General features: G+C 46.5%; 1 protein-coding gene across 2 annotated transcripts in view; it reads right to left on the bottom strand.

Moving 5' to 3' along the window:
- Positions 1-21,294, bottom strand: part of BRAT1 (BRCA1 associated ATM activator 1) — an 82,300-nt gene that overhangs the window by 20,183 nt on the left and 40,823 nt on the right. For both annotated transcript variants that reach the window (XM_063934623.1, XM_063934622.1), the window contains exons 7-13: positions 20,287-20,378; positions 17,990-18,108; positions 17,718-17,904; positions 17,351-17,424; positions 15,549-15,642; positions 14,392-14,490; positions 7,378-7,562 (exon numbers count right to left, since the gene is read on the bottom strand). In XM_063934623.1, the coding sequence (XP_063790693.1) occupies positions 7,378-7,562; positions 14,392-14,490; positions 15,549-15,642; positions 17,351-17,424; positions 17,718-17,904; positions 17,990-18,108; positions 20,287-20,378 (850 nt within the window). The remainder of the gene's footprint in view (positions 1-7,377; positions 7,563-14,391; positions 14,491-15,548; positions 15,643-17,350; positions 17,425-17,717; positions 17,905-17,989; positions 18,109-20,286; positions 20,379-21,294) is intronic.

Genomic DNA, 21,294 nt, shown 5'->3' on the forward strand with positions numbered 1-21,294 from the left:
CAAAGATGGACTTGCCCCAAGAGACTGTGATCCGGATTTTGATGTTAACCATGATGTTGACCAGAGCAGTCTGTTCCGGCGAGAGTACCATAGAGGTCGAAAGAGGTTCTGGAATGGGTTCCGATTATGATGATGGAGGCGTAGTTTTCCAAGATCAACCAAGCCAACAAGCAAAGGCGAGTATCAGAAAACGATCCGATAGAAGAAATTGTGATGGATTGTTAGCTGAGGAAAATTGTATCTGTAGGCTCTGTGATAATCTGGTTGAAGATGGATGCATAAAGAAATGCCAATCTAGTTTTAATATCCATATAGACCGGCATCCATTGAGTGACTATCACTCCTTAGTGGGTAACGTGTTAAACCAAACAGATTGTTGGGTATGCTCTCAAGTACCTCAGGGTCACAGTAAATCAGGGCTAGTACCATTTCCTTTAACGTTAGGGGAGGTACTTGAGCTAAGTGGTGGGAGACCGGTGGACCGGAGGTTTAACATCTCCAGCCCTCCTAGTTTGAAGCTCCACCAATACCATGTGGATAGGTCCCTCATATGCTTTAACATCTCCAATCCTAGAAAACCGGGAAATTGGGAAGTGTCATGGAGCAACCTTACCATGACCTTTTCACACAGAGCAGATAGAATGCCTACAGATACAGAGCTCGTACGCCACATAGCCAGTAGAGGAAAATCTTTCCGGTATCGATATACCTTAGGAAATAGGATTACTAAAGTTGGAGAGGTATCACCAGGATACTGTGCACATATCGTACAAACCGATACGTGCATTAGGCAGATGGAAGAATTAGGGTCAGGAGATTTCACCTGGAAGGTTCGTAATATGGTCATGTCCTTCTCCGTCCCCTATGTTCTCCCCGATGATGCATATTTCATATGTGGGAGAAAGGCGTACAAGTGGCTTGCCCCAAACTCTGAAGGATTGTGTTATATTGGAAAAGTATTGCCTGAAGTAATGACTGTTACACATGACAAAATGAAGGACATACACCGTGGTGCCCAAACTCCTTATACTCACACACACTACGAGCACCTTGTTAAAAGACAACTGTCAGAAAGGTTAGAGCATCCGGCCTCTGATCTTATCCATGAATCCACCGGGATTCAGGTTCTGGTAGCGTTAGATTTCACTCGCACCGCTCGAGGTGTGATGAATTATAGATACATTTCCGCACTCGCCAATTTGTTAGATAATATCACTGAAATGTATGATGACACGTTTAGATACACTGGAAGAGAACTTCAAGCTTACAAAACAGAACTAGTTCAGCATAGGATGGTTCTTAATTATCTTACAGCAGTAACAGGCGGATATTGTGTTACATTGGCAACACAGTACGGCATAAAGTGTTGCACGTATATCACAAATAGCACCGAGGATCCGATAGAGGTCATAGACCAAAAGATGGACGATATTCTGCAATTAAAGTGGGAATTTCGTCGAAAACACAATCTCACCCTTGCTGCTGTAGGTAATGAGCTGACTGGTTGGGTGTCATGGTTGAACCCGCGAAATTGGTTCTCCGGTTTAGGAGACTGGGCTCAAGGAGTCATAATGGATGTTGGAAAGTTTCTCCTATGTATTTTGGGTGTCGTTATATCGTTTGGATTGATATTTAGATGCGGGCAGGCTTTAATAAGGTGCAAACAAAGTACAAAAGTGATGAGCTTGAGGAGTGAGGAAACTGTAATTAACCTGGATTTGATTTATGACCCAATGCTAGAAACCATGACGTAATGATGTAATAAGTATACGGTCCGTCTTTCACCCATTTCTATGTTTTCCTCCGAGGTACAAAGACCCACGTAGACGAAGGATTTGATGAGCCAAGGGGCCGACAACGGAAAGATGGAAAGAAGAAGAGCAGACGACCTGATAAACAAGATTTTGATGGACAATGCCATGGGTACCCCAGTTTCCCTAGGAACCTTAAAATCACGATAGCCCAACATTTTTTGTAAATCCATGGACGTTGTATGCTTTACTCACGATTTATGAGCAAAAGCACAAAGAAGAAGACTCCAATCAACTGACACCAATCAAGACCTCAATCGACGAATGTACATTTCCCTGACATAGAATATTATTGCATTTTTCGTAAGTGTTCTTTATCTTCATCTCTACAACCCTCAGGTAACAACACACATAGACGATAGGGAATACAGGCACAGATATCAGCAACCACATACCTCCCCCATTCATGTATCATCAACTAAAATGTGCATCCCCATTGTGTTACAACCACAGCCGAAATGAGCTCGGTAGAGTTTGACAGCCCATCCACAGACCTGTACCACAGGATAAGAAGGAATTCAAATGTATACTTCGCAATACCTCGAAGCTTGATTTACCACACGTACGGCACGATGATACATGACCCTCCAAACATGGACTCATACACACATGCTTCTACTTTCTCACTAGGTCATACCCTCTTCACACCTACTCCATTCTTCTTCCTTTCCCCACCATGGAAATCAATTAACCCCTGACTTACATTTTTCTCCTTAAATATTTTGTGGCAGTTATTATTGACTGCCAAAGGGTGGACTGTCAAAGTCAGAAAAATGTCTCAATGCACGTTGCCATATTTGCACCGCACACTGGTCCGTGCTGCGCATGCGTACGCTCTCCCGTGGAAGCGCATACCCGCAATAGCGTGCACTCGCACGCGCAGTATGCGCATTTACGGTAGAGTTTATGTGATCGTAGCGTGCGACTCATTAGTTACAAATGTTCACAATTAATGTAGTTTATAGATCATGATCCCTTTGATAGTTTCTGTAAGTTTGGTTAAAGTATAATGTCCCAGAGCTGAGGAATCCCTCTTTGCATCGTACGAAGGGTTTAACAGGAATCATACAGCAGTGTTTGGTACCCATCGGAAGAGTATTTAATTAGCAATATTCCGGTGTTGGTTTGGAGCGTATTAATCGCTCGTGCGAATAGTTATGGACATAAGAAGTTTATGTCCATTTCTATGATTTGCACATACTCAGGTATGCGGCGGGAAACCCAGTTTCCCACCCACCTGAGCTGTTGGAAATCGTCACAGCCCACCTGTATGAATCACCCTATGACCTTTTGTTATGATGCAGGGCCGAATTCCTTCGGCCAATGGACAATGGGATTGTAGGACCAGGAGATTGCATTGTGTGTGGAGCATAAATAGGCAGGCCGACCACATCCAGCTCTCACTCTCTCATCAACGGTTATCTGCTGATAATCGGGAGCTGGATATCGAGGCGCTGGCGATCATACCCTTTGTGCGTAAGTTCTCTCCATAATCATTGTCTTTCTGCGAGCCAATCTCTCTCTCTCTCTCTCTCTCTCTCTCTCTATCTCCCTCTCTCCTCTTTTTCTCTTAAATACCTTATAGTATTATAGTATTGTATCGTATTGCATTTAGGTCAGTGTAGTATTGTCTTTTTGTATTTATTGTTTAGTTCTGTGGTTAGGAAGTCTCTGTTATATTGTAGTGTATCATATGTACTGTTATCCCCTTTTACAAGTATATTAGACATAATACAGTTAATAGGCCTTGGAAACCTAAACCAGTATCTGTGTATTTCCTATAGTGATAAGTGTTCATTTGAGCGTCGGTGACGCTCATGCAGCTTTGTAGATAGTCAGGTTCCACAAGGTTGCACTTACACCCTGTACTCACATTAAGGTATTCAGTGTATTTCATCGGTATAAGGTTTAACATAAAGGTATAGTGTTGTGAGCGTCTGCACCGCTGGTGACCTCCTCGTGGTCTCTAGCGTATGCTGCGTTACAGCGAATCTTTCCCCTAGACATAACCAATAACGTGTCCTGTGATCACTGGGCCGTGAGCGAACGTGACGCTTGAGCGTCTCGCCTACGGCTGAGCGATCGTTACGCAAATAGCGTATCATTACGGTATTTCTTAAGTAAACAGCGTACAGTGTTCTTAGCTTCATAAGGGTTGTTTATATGACAAAGGAATTTAGCATTGTCATTCCATATGCCGTTTGGAATCCGCATCACCTGACCACTGTCGTGTCCATAAACTTCTTCTGGCAGATATGGACATCGCACTTACTCTCGATGCCAGAGTGCAAATATCCCTCTGAGCATCTCGCATATAAAGAAAAGCATCCTTTAATTGCTCTAAAGTCTGTAAAATACTGTCCCTATCCAGGGTATCAATATTTTCAGTCAGGGAATCCGACCAGACCACTCCAGCACTGCACATCCAGGCTGAGGCGATGGCTGGTCGCAGTATAACACCAGTATGTGTGTATATACTTTTTAGAGTAGTTTCCAGCCTCCTATCAGCTGGATCCTTGAGGGCGGCCGTATCAGGAGACGGTAACGCCACTTGTTTTGATAAGCGTGTGAGCGCCTTATCCACCTTAGGGGGTGTTTCCCAGCGCGCCCTAACCTCTGGCGGGAAAGGGTATAATGCCAATAACTTCTTAGAAATTAGCCCTTTTCTATCTGGGTTAACCCACGCTTCATCACATACATCATTCAATTCCTCTGATTCAGGAAAAACTACAGGTAGTTTTTTCACCCCCCACATAATACCCCTTTTTGTGGTACTTGTAGTATCAGAGATATGCAAAGTCTCCTTCATTGCCGTGATCATATAACGTGTGGCCCTACTGGAAAATACGTTTGTTTCTTCACCGTCGACACTAGATTCAGTGTCCGTGTCTGGGTCTGTATCGACCGACTGAGGTAAAGGGCGTTTTACAGCCCCTGACGGTGTCTGAGACGCCTGGGCAGGTACCAACTGGTTTGACGGCCGTCTCATGTCGTCAACTGATTTTTGTAATGTGCTGACATTATCACGTAATTCCATAAACAAAGCCATCCATTCCGGTGTCGACTCCCTAGGGGGTGACATCACCATTACCGGCAATTGCTCTGCCTCCACACCAACATCGTCCTCATACATGTCGACACACACGTACCGACACACAGCAGACACACAGGGAATGCTCTATTGAAGACAGGACCCCACTAGCCCTTTGGGGAGACAGAGGGAGAGTTTGCCAGCACACACCCAAGCGCTATAATATATATGGGAACAACCCTATATAAGTGTTGTATCCTTATAGCAGCTTAAATATATTAATATCGCCAAAAAAAAGTGCCCCCCCTCTCTGTTTTACCCTGTTTCTGTAGTGCAGTGCAGGGGAGAGTCCTGGGAGCCTTCCTCACAGCGGAGCTGAGCAGGAAAATGGCGCTGTGTGCTGAGGAGAATAAGCCCCGCCCCCTATTTCGGCGGGCTCTTCTCCGGAATCTGTGAGATCTGGCAGGGGTTAAATACATCCATATAGCCTCAAAGGGCTATATGTGATGTATTTTTAGCCATAAAAAGGTATTATATATTGCTGCCCAGGGCGCCCCCCCAACGCCCTGCACCCTCCGTGACCGCTGTGTGAAGTGTGCTGACAACAATGGCGCACAGCTGCAGTGCCGTGCGCTACCTCAGGAAGACTGAAAAGTCTTCTGCCGCCTGCTTCTGGACCTCTTCCATCTTCGGCATCTGCAAGGGGGGTCGGCGGCGCGGCTCCGGGACGAACCCCAGGGTGAGACCTGTGTTCCGACTCCCTCTGGAGCTAATGGTGTCCAGTAGCCTAAGAAGCCAATCCATCCTGCACGCAGGTGAGTTCACTTCTCTCCCCTAAGTCCCTCGATGCAGTGAGCCTGTTGCCAGCAGGACTCACTGAAAATAAAAAACCTAAAAACTTTTTCTAAGCAGCTCTTTAGGAGAGCCACCTAGATTGCACCCTGCTCGGACGGGCACAAAAACCTAACTGAGGCTTGGAGGAGGGTCATAGGGGGAGGAGCCAGTGCACACCACCTGATCCTAAAGCTTTATTTTTGTGCCCTGTCTCCTGCGGAGCCGCTAATACCCATGGTCCTGACGGAGTCCCCCGCATCCACTAGGACGTTAGAGAAAACACATATATTATTTTGTTTATACACCCATCAGCCATAACATTAAAACATTTGACAGGTGACGTGAATAACACGGATTATCTCATTATAATGGTAGTTATCAAGGGGTGGCCTATATCAGGCAGCAAGTGAGCAGTCATTTCTTAAAGTGTATGTGTTGGAAGCAGGAAAAATGGGCAAGTGCAAGGCTCTAAGTGACTTTGACAAGGGCCAAATTATAATGGCTAGACGACTGGGTCAGAGCATTTCCAAAACCTTCTGGGGGTGTTCCTGGCATGCAGTGGTTAGTACCTAACAAAAGTGGTCCATGGAAGGACAACCAGTGAACCGATGACACCCAAAGCTCATTGATATGCATATAGAGCGAAGGCTAGTCCATCTGGTCCAAACCCGCAGAAGAGTTAATGCTGGCTATGATTGAAAAGTTTCGGAACACACGGTGAATCACATTCACGGATTCCTACATATAGGGCTGTGTAGTCGCAGACCGGTCAGAGTGCCCATGCTGATTCCTGTTCACCACCGGTAATGCCTACAATGGGCATGTAAGCGCCAGAATTGGACTATGGAGCAAAGGAAGAAGGTGGCCTGGTCTGATGAATCATGTTTTCTGTTACATCATGTGGATGGTCGGGTGCGTTGTTTACCTGGGGAGGAGATGACACGAGGATGCACTATTGGAAGAAGGCAAGCCGACAAAGGCAGTGTGATGCTCTGGGCAATGTTCTGCTGAGAAAGCTTGGGTCCTGGCAATCATGTAGATGTTACTTGGTTAACTTCTAAACATCTGTTGCAGCCCAGGCACACCCCTTCATGGCAATGATATTCCCTGATGTCAGTGACCTCCTTTAGCAGGATAATGCGCCTTGCTACTGTGAAAACATTATTCAGGAATAGTTTGAGGAACATGACAAAGAGTTCAAGCTGTTGACTTGGCCTCCAAATTCCCCAGATCTCAATCCGTTCGAGCATCTGAGGGTTGTGCTGGAAAACAAGTCTAAGCCATGGAGGCACAACCTCAAAACTTACAGAACCTAAAGAACCCAACGTTTTGGGGCCAGATACACAGGACACCCTCAGTGGTCTTGTGGAATCCATGCCTTGATGGCTCAAAACTGTTTTGGTGGTTTGAGGGGTACCTAACAATATTAGGCAGGTGGTTTTAGTGTTATGGCTGATGTGTGTATACTGTATGTCTTACTTAGTTGGCGAGACCAGATGAGTGTGGATTCCATGAATACACAGAGACAGTTCAATGCTTAGTCCATAATAAGGCTTTGATATTGTATAATAACCATATGGAAACCCAGTATTGACATCAAATGGAAAGGCGAAGCCGGTCCAGCTGACTTACTGTCAAGTGTCCCCACTCAAAAACAAATTTGAAATGAGCAACACTAAATGTAGGCAGAATAATACTGACCTCTCTTTTTAAAGGTTCCGCAGATATGGAGTTGCCTACAGTCTTGTAAATGGGAGCAATACCAATAATATGACCAATGCAGATCACAGCGCTGGCTCGAACGTAACTCTCTGGGTCTTTAAGAAGATCTAAAACAAGCTTTGGAATTCCAGAGGAACTCAGAAGTTCTCCGAACTCTCCTTGGTCTGAAAAAGAAAACAGTGAATTTGTAAACTGTGGAAATTGCAGTATGCAAGTTTGTATTTCATTTCATGTACATCCACTGCTTTGGATCTCTTCTGCACCAAAACGCACCAGAATTTCCCAGAGCATAATACAACACAGTTAGAGTCCAAGGGGTGGGACCCACATCAAAGTGCTACTCTAAGGAAGTGGATTTACGTAAATATTCTATATAAATAGAAAACACATTAAAAACAAACACACAAAAAAGTAGAATATACAAGAAAATGATCAAGAAAAACAGTGCTCAAAAGGAGGATTTTGGTACTTACCGATAAATCAATTTCTCTGAATCCTCTAGGGGACACTGGAGTCCTATACAGTAGGGGTGTGAAGCCTTGAACCGGAGGTGTGGCACAATCTAAATTAGCATTGTCTGCACAGCCGGCTCCTCCCCCTTCACATCCCTCCTCCCTCAGTTTGAAAAATTTGACTGAGAGAATAGGACATGACACTATAGCACATGGCGAGGAACCGAACCGTACAACATATCAAACAGCGGCCAAGAACTCTTAACCGAAAAAAAGGAACGCTGTTTATACGAACTGTTTTAAAACAAGAACTTAGAACACAGCAGGTTTGACAGCACCGAGGCGGGCGTCCAGTGTCCCCTAGAGGATTCAGAGAAATGGATTTATCGGTAAGTACCAAAATCCTCCTTTCTCTTTCATCCACTAGGGGACACTGGAGTCCTATACAGTAGGGGACGTCCCAAAGTTTTCCCCCAGGGAGGGAGTGCTGTTGGTGGCCTGCAAAACTAAACGTCCGAACTTAGATTCTCCGGACGCAAAAGTATCAAACTTGTAAAATCTTGCGAACGTGTGGGCTGAAGACCACGTCGCCGCTCTGCAAAGTTGAGTAGTGGAAGCACCTCTGGCAGCCGCCCACGAGGCACCCACTGATCGGGTAGTATGAGCACCCGTCTGAACCGGAACCTGTTTGCCACAGGAAATATAAGTCTGCGGAATGGCAAGTCTAATCCATCTGGACAAAGTCTGCTTAGAGGCCGGCCAACCCTTCTTTGGCCCATCATAAAGAACAAACAAATGGTCCGACTTTCTGAAAGATGACGTAACCTGTATGTATACCCGTAAAGCTCGGACAACATCCAATGACACGTCCTCATCTGTGAGACCCTGGAAAGATGGGACCACTATTGGCTGGTTTACATGAAAACCCGACACCACCTTCGGAAGGAAGTCTGCTCTTGTACGGAGTTCCGCCCTATCCTCATGAAAAACTAAGAAAGGACTCTTACAGGATAAGGCTCCCAACTCAGAAACCCGCCTAGCCGAAGCCAAGGCAAGTAATAACGTGACCTTCCAAGAAATATATTTCAGGTCTGTACTTGTCAACGGCTCAAAAGTCGGTGACTTCAAATATTCTAACACCAAACCTAAGTCCCATGGTGCCGTGGGAGGACGAAAAGGGGGTTGAATCCTCAGAACCCCCTGTAAAAAGGTTTGAATCTCTGGCAAGGATGCTAGCCGCTGCTGAAAAAGGATGGAGAGAGCCGAAATTTGAACCTTCAAAGAGCCCAATCTTAGTCCTCCCTCTAGACCGGCCTGAAGGAACAGTAGAAGTCGCGATAAATGGAAGTTTGATGAATTCCATCCCCGTTCCTGACACCAAGCCATGTACCGTCTCCAAATCCTGTAGTAGTGCCTGGCTGTGATCGGCTTCCTAGCGGCAATCATTGTAGGAATGGCCGTTCGTGGGATCCCTCTTTCTCTTAAGATCCGGGTTTCAATAGCCACGCCGTCAAACGCAGCCTGTTTAGGTCGGGGTGCAGGAACGGTCCCTGAGATAGCAGGTCCTCTCTCTGAGGTAACCTCCAAGGATCCTCCGCCAGTAACCCTCGCAGGTCGGTGTACCAACTCCTGCTGGGCCAATCTGGTGCGATTAGAATAACCCACACTCGTTCCCGCTTTACTCTTTTCAGAACCCTGGGTATGAGTGGGAATGGTGGAAATATGTAAACCTTTCTGTAACACCACGGAAGTGTCAATGCGTCCACTCCTTCTGCTGCTGGATCTCGAGTTCTTGACACATATCTGGGCAGTTGATGGTTTTGTCGAGACGCCATTAGGTCCACCTGAGGTAGACCCCATCTTCTCACAATCATGTTGAAAATCCGTGGATGAAGGCACCACTCCCCCGGATGCATGTCCTGGCGACTGAGGTAATCTGCTTCCCAGTTCTCCACACCTGGAATGAACACTGCAGAGAGAATGATGTCTCGTCTTTCTGCCCACAACAAGATCTTTGTGGCCTCCTTTAACGCCATCCTGCTCTTTGTTCCTCCTTGACGGTTTATGTAAGCCGTCGTCGTGACATTGTCTGACTGAATCCTGATGTTTTGATTCATGACTAGGTCTTCTGCTAAGAGAAGGGCATTGTAGACTGCTCTTAGTTCGAGGATATTTATGGGTAATTTGCTTTCCTGTAGCGTCCATCGTCCCTGAAACTGATGGTCGTCTAGGACGGCTCCCCAACCTCTGAGACTGGCGATCTTCCAATCCCAAATGCCGCATTTCTTGCCGGCTGTAAGGTTCTTGTGTAAAGACCACCATATCAAGGAGACCCTTACTTGTGGTTGAAGTCGAATTCTCCGATGGAGAAGCCAGTGCGAGCCTGCTCCCTGAGCAATGAGGTTCAATTGGAATGGTCGTGAATGAAGTCTGCCGTACTGGAGAGCTTCGAACGACGCCACCATCTTCCCGAGAAGTTGCACACAGAGGTGCAGAGAAACGGTCTGCGTCCTCAGTACCTGAGCCACTAATCTCTGTAGGTCCTGTACCATGTTCTCTGGTAGGAACACACGTAATAGGACCGTGTCCAAGATGAGACCGAGGAATTGAATCCGTTGAGTCGGTATGAGGTTGGACTTTTTGAAATTGACAATCCATCCATGTTGAATTAGAAATTGATGGGATGTCTGAACATCCTTGAGCAGTCGATTCTGAGATGGAGCTTTGATCAGTAAATCATCCAGATAAGGTATAATCGTGACCCCCAACAGTCTCAGTCCTGCCACCATGATCGCCATGATCTTTGTGAAAATTCTTGGGGCTGACGCTAGACCGAACGGCAAGGCCCGGAATTGGTAGTGCTCCGCCACCAGTGCGAACCGTAAGTAAGCCTGGTGAGGAGTCCAGATTGGGATATGCAGATATGCATCCTTTATGTCCATGGATACCATGAACTCGCTTGGTTCTAAGCCTGCAATAACTGATTGGATTGATTCCATCTTGAATCTGTAGACTCTTAAAAACTGGTTGAAAACTTTTAAATTGAGAATTGGTCTGACCGTCCCGTCTGGTTTTGGCACGACAAAAAGATTGGAATAGAACCCCGTTCCTCTCTGAGAAGCGGGAACCGGAATAATGACCTCTGCTTGTAGTAATTTTTTAATTGCTGCCCGTAGTGCCCTTGCTTTTTGAGGGCACTGAGGCAATCCTGTTGTAAAAAACTGACTGTGAGGCCTCTGTTGAAATTCCAGTTTGTATCCCCGAGAGATTAAGTTGTTCACCCAAAGCTCTGGTGAAGTTTTGGCCCAGATGTCCTGAAAACCTTCCAGTCGGCCGCCCACCAAGGGGGACACCAGGTGAGCTGGGAGGCCGTCATGCCACGGTCTTGTCAGCAGGTTTATCCTGCTTTCTGGTTGCTGCTTGCGAGCGGCCTCTACCTCTACCCCCGCGTGCTTGTGTACCGAAACTAGAGATGAGCGGATTCGGTTTTACTCGGTTTTACTCGGTTCTCAAAACCGAATCTTATTGGCTATCCAAAACACGTGACATCCGTGAGCCAATTAGATGCCGTTTTGAGAACCGAGTAAAACCGAGTAAAACCGAACCCGCTCATCTCTAACCGAAACCCCTACCTCAGGCTCGAAAGGACTGTGATCTAAATGAAGTAAACGATGGTCCCGAATAACCTCTCCTAGTTTGTGGAGCGGTTCTCGTATACGGAGTAGGCAGAAAAGTGGACTTCCCCGCTGTAGCCTGCGAAATCCACTTGTCTAATTCTGGTCCGAACAGCATTTCACCCCCAAAGGGGATGGATTCCACCGCCTTCTTGGTCTCAGAGTCTCCCTGCCATTCTCTGAGCCATAAAATCCCTCTAGCCGATATGGCCGATGCAGATATGCACGATGCTATTCTGCTAATATCCTTAGAAGCTTGACACAAGTACGATGCAGATTCTCGAATGTGTTCCGCCAGTTGGGTAATCTCTTCTAAGCTATTTTCCTCCTCAATAGCTTGTACAATACGCCCGAACCATGCACCCATGGCCTTGTTGACCCAAGCACAGACGATCGCAGGTCTCTGCGCTGCACCAGCTGCAACAAAAATTGACTTTAACGCAGTATCAACTTTACGGTCTGACGCATCCCTTAAAGTAGTTACGTTAGGAATTGGTAAAATTGTCTTTTTTGACAACCTTCCTAGGGAAGCATCCACTACCGGCGGAGTCTCCCACTTGTCCATTACACCCTTAGGTAGGGGATAAGTTACTTGAACCCGTATCGGAAATTGAAACCGTTTGTCAGGTTGTTTCCAAGCCTCCTCTATCTGAGATTGGAGGGATTTAGGAATAGGAAACACTGCTGAACGCGGCTTCTGGGATTCGAACAAATCGAAATCCTCCGGCTCCCGTATTTGCTCGTCCTTAAAACTTAGGATCTCTTTTACCGCGTCAATTAAGGAGTCCAGACCTGAGATTGCCGAGTCCTCCTCTGGAAAGTCGGCGTCTAGGTTAGGTTCAATTAACTCACCTTCCTCCGTATCAGGAAGAAAACCCTCTTCCTCCTCTGATTCTTGTATCATAGGGAGAGTTCTTTTAACCGCTTTGCGCACACTCGTTTCTGCGGGTGCGGGCGGCGTTAACCTGATGAGGAATTCCTCCATCGTCTTTGAGAATCCCGCAGCCCATTCTGATTGTTGCTTGCGCGACTCAGCCATCTCCATTGAGATTCTATTAGCAAGGTTGTCTTCCCATACCTTAGCCAGAGCACTGCTCCCAGGTGGAGCGTCCTTGTTTAAGCAGGAGTCGCACACCCCGGAGCTGCCAACCCGCGTGCTCTTCTTGTTACATTTCGTACAAACATAACAGGTCTTGGAGGTCTTGGCCGCCTTAGACATGCTGTTTTGAAAACCCTGTACCAGGGTAGCCCGCCGCGCTTTCACCCTTTAAACTAGGAAGAGAAAGACTGGGAGATGACGGAAGCGAAGGTATTGGATCCGGCTGGAATTACCTGTCCTTTTCGTATATAAAAGGAGCAGGTCAATAACTTTACTTTAATTATCCTTAATAAAAAATTAAAGAAAAAAAAAAAAATTAAAACACCAGCCGACTCGCAATTCTCACACCCCAACTGTAATCAGCTACGATGTTAGAGTTGGTATTCGCTTGCTTCCGTGTATTTTCTGCAGGATCTTTGAAACAGAAGTCCCTTGAAAATATAAATTGTAAAGTTGATTACTTTTCAGGAGATCCTCATCTGTATATATATTTTCCACCAGCAGAGGGAGCAGTTACCTAACGATCTCCCTGATGAGCGGATTCGGTTTTACTCGGTTCTCAAAACCGAATCTTATCGGCTCACTGATGTCACGTGTTTTGGATAGCCAATAAGATTCGGTTTTGAGAACCGAGTAAAACCGAGTAAAACCGAATCCGCTCTTCTACTATGCACTATGCAGGCAGTGCAGCAGGGGGAGCTAATTCTTTCTTAAACAACTTCCCCTCTGTATCTACTGGGGTGAGGGGGAGGACCCACCCATTACCTCAGCCTGGCGCCATAATCATTAAACATGTCACTGATGCTAGCCTTTTGCAAAATAATATATATATATATATATATATATATATATATATATATATGCTGCTGTTCCACTTGCTGCTGCCTCGGATGATCTAGACCCCTTCCGCTGGCTGGCGTGCGCCGAGTCCCGCTCTGTGCGGACACTATTTTGGCGCGCTCCGGACCCGCTGGCCGGCGCGCGCCTGGGCAGCTTCCCGCAGCGGCGCCTGAGCTCCACTTCGGCTGTCAGCTTCTCGCTGTGCAGCGCGCCGCTCTGCCGTCCCTCCCTGCTCACAGGGAGGAAAGGCCAAGTCCCGCGCCGCACTCTGCTCCCGTGCCCGCCGCTGTAACTGCTGTGTGAGGGGCTATTTATACCGGAGTCAGCATTACATTAAGCTATTACAGGAGGCAGCTCCTGTACAGTGATATTATTAAGTGGAGGCAGCATTACAACAGAGATCAATTACAGGATCTCAGCAGAGAGGTGCTCAATATAAAAATAAATAGAAATACATGAAGGACCCTAACTCTTCCTTCTACCAGTACTCACTGTTAGAAGTCTTGGAGGATCTCCTGTGGAGAGAGGCAGGTCCCTTCAATAGGGATCTTTGTCTCTCTGATATCAGGCAGCCTTGTCCCCCTTTTATTAGGGTTACGCAGCCCCTTTCAGTATCTTTTGTCAGGAGCTCTGTGCTCCCACGTGCTTCACCTCAAGCACAATTTTTCAAACTGAGGGAGGAGGGATGTGAAGGGGGAGGAGCCGGCTGTGCAGACAATGCTAATTTAGATTGTTCCACACCTCCGGTTCAAGGCTTCACACCCCTACTGTATAGGACTCCAGTGTCCCCTAGTGGATGAAAGAGAAATAAGAGTATTACAAAACGCCACAAATAAATATAAAATTATACATGTTTACTTAGTACTACATATTAGCTACTATATGGATCATCATGTTGGAAATACAAAAGTACAGTTTATTAAGGTACCTTTAACAGCTTCTGCGACATGAGTGACAAATTCTAATGTCGAATCCCGAACCTCCCAAGTTGGGCTGCAGCACCGTTTCATTAACACGGGGCAGAGAGCTGGAAAATAGAACCGGTATGACTTCTGGCACGATTTCCAGTTTATTAATTGCGACTTTCTCTAGACATTAAATGGTGGAAAGCTGGTTTCAGTTTACGAGATAACTTTACCGCTTTCACATTGCTACGGCAGGTTGCACTCGGGACTTCTACATGGGTCCTTCCCGGGTGCAACCCGCTTGATACCCCTTTCAGACTGGCGGACCCGACACAACAGATTGCCATGTTGATTATGTCACCGCATGGTGTGTGGAGGCGGCTCTTGGAGATCAGATGATCTACAAGTGCTGGCTGCTCCTATAGTGTGAATAAGTAGCGGGTCAAATTGACTCAGCAAACCACTCACACCGCACAGCAACCCAGATCTGACCCGTGTTTAACCCTGCTTTAAACACTGCTTTAAATGCCGGGTTGCTCGGCCCGGGATATTTCCCCTGGCACATTTGATGTGTTAACTTCCCGGCTGCCGGAGTGGGGGAGTGAAACTTCCCCTCTGCGGCGATCCCTGCCCGAGCCACAGCTTATCAGCCTAGCGCTGAGTCTCCCCTCCCGGCTGGCTCCACTGGACATGCGCGAAATCTCGCAGCCATCGCGAGATCTCCCATAAGCAGCCCGGAGCCCAGCAGCCACCGCAGGTATGTACACACACCAGCAGGTAATACCTGCCGACGTGTGAAAAAAATAAGCAGCAAATGTTTGCTTATCGTTTTTTAATACATCTGGATGATTTTCCGTCACCATAAGACTGTATAGAGACAGCAAAATGAATAGAGGTTTGCAGATACCATAGAGAAAAGTGATTTTCCTTCCTATGTTCTCTGCTTTCATACATTCAGAGGCTCGTTGTGTCAAATTGCGCTGGTTATAGCGCATTTGACACTTACAACCTCTTACATCTCCGCCTCAGTGCTAGATGCATCTTGTAACCTATAAAGAAACACATAGCCCCACTACATCTAAAATCAGTAATATTATGAGTTAATGGAGTCCACATAATTATTCAGTAACCAAATAGATCCAGTGGTGTAATAGAATGTACTGTACATTGTATGTCAGACCTTGGAGGAAAGAGTTGCTTTGTTCCCAGTGCTCATCAGATGTGCGAGAGGCCTGGAGCCACTTCAATGATGCCTGAAACGCCTTTTTCAGAACCTAAAGTGGAGACAGTAATTAGACTGGCCGCCTACACAGTGCCATATTCCTCACTCTGTCATACTCCTCTCTCTGCTGCCTGTAGGTAGAGCTGTAGCAGTGACAAGCCAGTTAACAGATAATAAATGGCTGCCTTGCTTTCACCCTCTTCTTTCTCTCCTGCTCTGTTTCATCAATTCTATCACATATGCTCTGTAAGTGGGCCATTCTAATCTGTATTTATTCTGTATGTACAAAAACAAAACAACACAATATAGCACGAAAGAAAAAAGACATCGGGTCTTGGACTGAAACTACAGAGAGCCAAAGCGGACTTATTATTTTAATCTTATAGTTATATGGCACCATAAGGGGCCCGCGGAGCCTGACAATGTACAAAAACAGGAACATTATGAAAAAAAAAAAGAAACAAAAAAAAAATAGAAAGCCAAAAACATGACATAGGCTGGGTACACACTAGGCCAACGGAACGTGTGCATACACACTTACCAATCGTTGGACCAATGTGCCCTCCCAGTTGTGCGGTCAGTCACTGGTGGCACCCGCAACAAGTGCCGATCGCCCGTACACACAGCACAATGTACCGATAAAGCTGCAGAGTCATCAGTTGTGCTACAGGGCCAACCTGATATGTCTGTGAGCGATATTGGTGGTCATTCCGAGTTGTTCGCTTGTTGCCAATTTTCGCTATATTGCGATTAGTCGCTTACTGCGCATGCGCAAGGTTCGCAGAGCGCATGCGGTTAGTTATTTTACACAAAAGTTAGGTATTTTACTCACAGCATAACAAGGATTTTTCATCGTTCTGGTGATCGTAGTGTGATTGACAGGAAGTGGGTGTTTCTCTGCGGAAACTGGCCGTTTTCTGGGCATGTGTGAAAAAACGCTGGCGTTTATGGGAAAAACGCAGGAGTATCTGAAGAAACGGGGGAGTGTCTGGGCGAACGCTGGGTGTGTTTGTGACGTAAACCAGGAACGAAACTGAATGAACTGATCGCAATGGCTGAGTACGTCTGGAGCTACTCAGAAACTGCTAAGTAATTTCTATTCGCAATTCTGCGAATCTTTCGTTCACAATTCTGCTAAGCTAAGATACACTCCCAGAGGGAGGCGGCTTAGCGTGTGCAATGCTGCTAAAAGCAGCTAGCGAGCGAACAACTCGGAATGAGGGCCCTTGTACACAGACATATCGTTTGTACACACCGGCCGATCAGTAAACAATATATCGAACGGCTGATATATTGGCCAGTGTACACCCAGCATTACAGTACAAAACACTGCAGAACAAGGACAAAGTTATAAACATTGTTGCCTCAGCAGTCATGGCAGCCAAATCAGCAGTGGGATGGCCACACCCAATGGTTTGGTGCCGATGTTAGCAGGGAGGAGATGATGTAAAGGAAAGGTGCAAGAAGCAAGGGGCATGGAGCAGTGGCTTAGGGTGAGAGCCTGTTTGTAGTTTTGTAGAGAGGTGAAGAGTCTGACAGGAAGAGAAGAGAGTTCCAGTGGTAGGGAGCAGCATAGGCAAAATTGTATAAAGGACAGTTCTAATGATGTTCCTATATGCTGCTGTCCTGCCAGGAAACTAGCCTGCATTGGATAATGCTCTCTAAAGAAGGTGGAAAGTGGCAGTTTTCATATACTACCCTGCCTGGTACATACACGGGAGGCATACTTATAATAAGCTAGGACAATATGGAGTTCTTACTGTTGGGTCTGTCTCTGGGCTCTCAAGATAAGCAGTAAGTACGTTGTATGTCTTTGCCAAGATATCTGCTCTCACTAAAAACAAAAACAATTATTAGATAACGCCTGTTTACCTGACCCCATCACTCACACAGCAGGAAACCCCATCCCATTACTATGTCACATTACTACTGCCCTCCATCTCCACTCAGTATAATTAATGCGGCATCTACTCAAATATCTCATTTTTGGTACTGACTGGAATATTAATGGAACATACTGCAGTAAAAAAACAACAGTAGCTTTCTAGTGGAATAAGTGACATTTAACAAGGAATGATTGAACGGAGATGCTAACAATATTCCCAAACTGCACAATATTTGCCTCACATGGCCAGCATGACAGAGCTCCGATGGCATCCAGCGCTGACCTTTGAACTCGAAGGGAACCTATCAGGAACCTGCAGAAGTGGGAACCAGTAGATGAAGAGCAAGCTGCTTGGCCGATGCTGAACTGCAAAACGGACACCACAGAGCACAGCACAGAGGCATGGGGGATCTGCATGGGGAAGCCATCCTGAAAAGTGATGAGTCCATTACAAATACATAACCAACACAAAGGTTGTCACATGGTGCAGGATGTGCTGTGTCCTATATGTTACCCTCTCGCACAGCTCCATCAGGTGGCTCAGGCTCTGACACAACAGGCTGACACACGAAGACTTTGTAGATAAGAGATTTCTCACAATGACAGGATCAGACACTGGTTCATCTAGAAAACCTACAAAACAACCCGGAATCATTACGTGTTTCTCTAAACAGTACTTCTCACAGAACTTGCGGTTAATCCGCATTATGGGGGAGATGTATCAAACCTTCTAAAAAGGACAAGTTAAGGAGTTGCCCATTGCATCCAACCAGAATCAACCTATCATTTTATAGATTGTACTAGATAAATGGGTATATACTCAGAATGCTGTCATGGACGGGAGGTCGACATTGAACATGCCAACAAAGAGAGAATGTGGACTTGGTAAGACACAATGTCAACACCCCATTTTTGCAGATTTTAGAGTTAGGGTTAGGCTGTGGTTAGGGGTAGGCTGCAGTTAGGGATAGGCTGCGGTTAGGGTTAGGCTGCGGTTAGGGTTAGGCTGCGGTTAGGGTTAGGCTGCGGTTAGGGTTAGGCTGCGGTTAGGGTTAGGCTGCGGTTAGGGTTAGGCTGCGGTTCGGGGTAGGTTGCGGTTCGGTGTAGGCTCTGGTAAGTGGTAGGCTGTGGTAAGGGGTAGGCTGTGGTTAGGGGTAGGCTGTGGTTAGGGGTAGGCTGTGGTTAGGGGTAGGCTGTGGTTAAGGTTAGGCTTTGGTTAGGGGTAGGCTGTGGTTAGGGGTTAAGCTGTGGTTAGGGGTTAAGCTGTGGTAAGGGGTTAAGCTGTGGTTAGGGGTAGGCTGCGGTTAGGGGTAGGCTGTGGGTAGGGCTTAGGCTGTGGTTAGGGCTTAGGCTGTGGTTAGGGCTTAGGCTGTGGTAAGGGGTTAGGCTTAGTCTTAGGCATCTATGGGAAACAGCATGGAAAGCAGGAGACTGTGCAGAACATTCCAGTTCATCCTTTAAAGAATGGAGGTAGTACCTGAATCTGTGGGGACGGTATAGCCCATGTTGGACCTTTCCTCAGCTCTCCGCTACAGATTGAAAATTGGGACTCATATTGGAGCTTCTAGCAAGTTCCCAAGTGCCACAGAGGGGATAACTAGTACACCCTTTTTGCCATTTCAGTACAAATCAATTTCAAGGGATTCATACAGTTGGATACAACAATGACACAATACAGTATGTAGTCATTTTGTCGATATTAAGAAGGTCAACATGGGCTGAGATGGTGACAGTGAAAATATCAGCATTCACAAACATGACATGGATATACTGCGGACACTGTGCATATAGACAGTACATGACATTGTTAGGTTGAGAGTTAGGCTGTGGTTAGGACACTTAACACTGTAATACGGTATGTCGGCATGCCGACCGTCAACGTTAAGGTGTCAACATTTCATGTCACACCCTTCTGATACATATCCTATTATTATTGCAACAGTTTAAGATACTTTTTTTCCTATAAGTGCAATGTAAATGATGCCGCTGCATGTAACTAATGTTGCTGCATGTAACTGATGCCGCTGCATGTAACTGATGCCACTATATGTAACAGATGCCGCTGCATGTAACTGATGCCGCTGCATGTAACAGATGCTGCTGCATGTAATGGATGCCCCTGCATGTAACTGATGCCGCTGCATGTAACCAATGCTGCTCCATGTAACTGATGCTGCTGCATGTAACCGATGCTGCTGCATGTAACCAATGCTGCTCCATGTAACTGATGCCGCTGCATGTAACCAATGCTGCTCCATGTAACTGATGCTGCTGCATGTAACCGATGCTGCTGCATGTAACCAATGCTGCTCCATGTAACCAATGCTGCTCCATGTAACTGATGCTGCAGTATGTAAGCAATGCTGATGCATGTAACTGATGCTGCTGCATGCAACCGATGCTGCTGCATGTAACTGATGCCGCTGCATGTAACTGATGCCGCTGCATGTAACTGATGCCGCTGCATGTAACTGATGCCGCTGCATGTAACTGATGCCGCTGCATGTAACTGATGCCGCTGCATGTAACCAATGCTGCTCCATGTAACTGATGCTGCAGTATGTAAGCAATGCTGATGCATGTAACTGATGCTGCTGCATGTAACCGATGCTGCTGCATGTAACTGATGCTGCTGCATGTAACCGATGCTGCTGCATGTAACCGATGCTGATCCATGGGCTGACACCAGCTACAATGTCTGGTATGGAGCCCACATGAAGCTATAAACGCTGGCACACTGCGCACCATGAGGACTGCAGTAAATAGAAACATGGTAAGACTCGTACGGTTTAGTTGAACACTGTGAAATACCTCGCTGTCCGGTATTTTCAGATGAAATCCTCAGCACACAGTCCAGCGGGTGGAGGATCACACACGCAGCTTGCAGACCGACATCTTGAGGACTAAAAGCACAAAATCACAGAATATAAAGGTATTTGAATAAAACATAAATATTATCAAAACAGTTCAGTTCTGAAAAGAGGAAAAAAGGAGAGTTATGGTAGACTTACCATTGTTAACTCTCTTTCTGCGAGGTACACTGGGTTCCACAGGAAAACATCGGGGTATAGACTGGATCTTGGTCCAGAGGCACCAACAGGCTAAAGCTTTAGGCTGTCCCAGGCCTCCACTGTAACCCCGCCTCCAGGCACTGTGAGCTCAGTGTCGTTAACCAGTCCAATGTAGGAGCAGGTAAGAGAGAAGGTAGATGTTAGTCACATAGAACAACATTCTCACGACAGGAGAAGGGACCACCGGCTAATGCCATACAAACCCATAGAAACTAGATGCGTCAGGGTGGGCGCCCTGTGGAACCCAGTGTACCTCGCAGAAAGACAGTTAACAATGGTAAGTTTACCATAACTCTCCTTTCTGCAGCGGGATACACTGTGTTCCACAGGAAAACATCGGGGATGTCCTAAAGCAGTTCCTCAAGGGAGGGGACGTGCCTTAGCGGGTATGAGAACTCGGCGTCCAAAGGAAGCATCCTGGGAGGTGGAAGTATCAAAGGCATAGAACTTAATGAACGTGTTCACTGAGGACCACGTAGTCGCCTTGCGTTCTGTGGACGCGCCACGGTGGGCCGCCCAAGAAGGTCCAACAGACCGAGTAGAATGGGCTTTAACAGCAGCAGGAGCTGGGAGTCCAGCTTGCACATAAGCTTGTGCAATCACCATTCTAATCCATCTGGCCAAGGTTTGCTTATTCCAGGCCATCCCCGTTTGTAGAAACCAAACAGTACAATTACGGTATCTGACCTCCTGATAGAGGCAGTCCTCTCCACATATATACAGAGAGCCCTTACGACATCCAAAGACC

The sequence above is a fragment of the Pseudophryne corroboree genome, chromosome 7, assembly GCF_028390025.1.
Source record: "Pseudophryne corroboree isolate aPseCor3 chromosome 7, aPseCor3.hap2, whole genome shotgun sequence".
Taxonomy (NCBI): Eukaryota; Metazoa; Chordata; class Amphibia; order Anura; family Myobatrachidae; genus Pseudophryne; species Pseudophryne corroboree.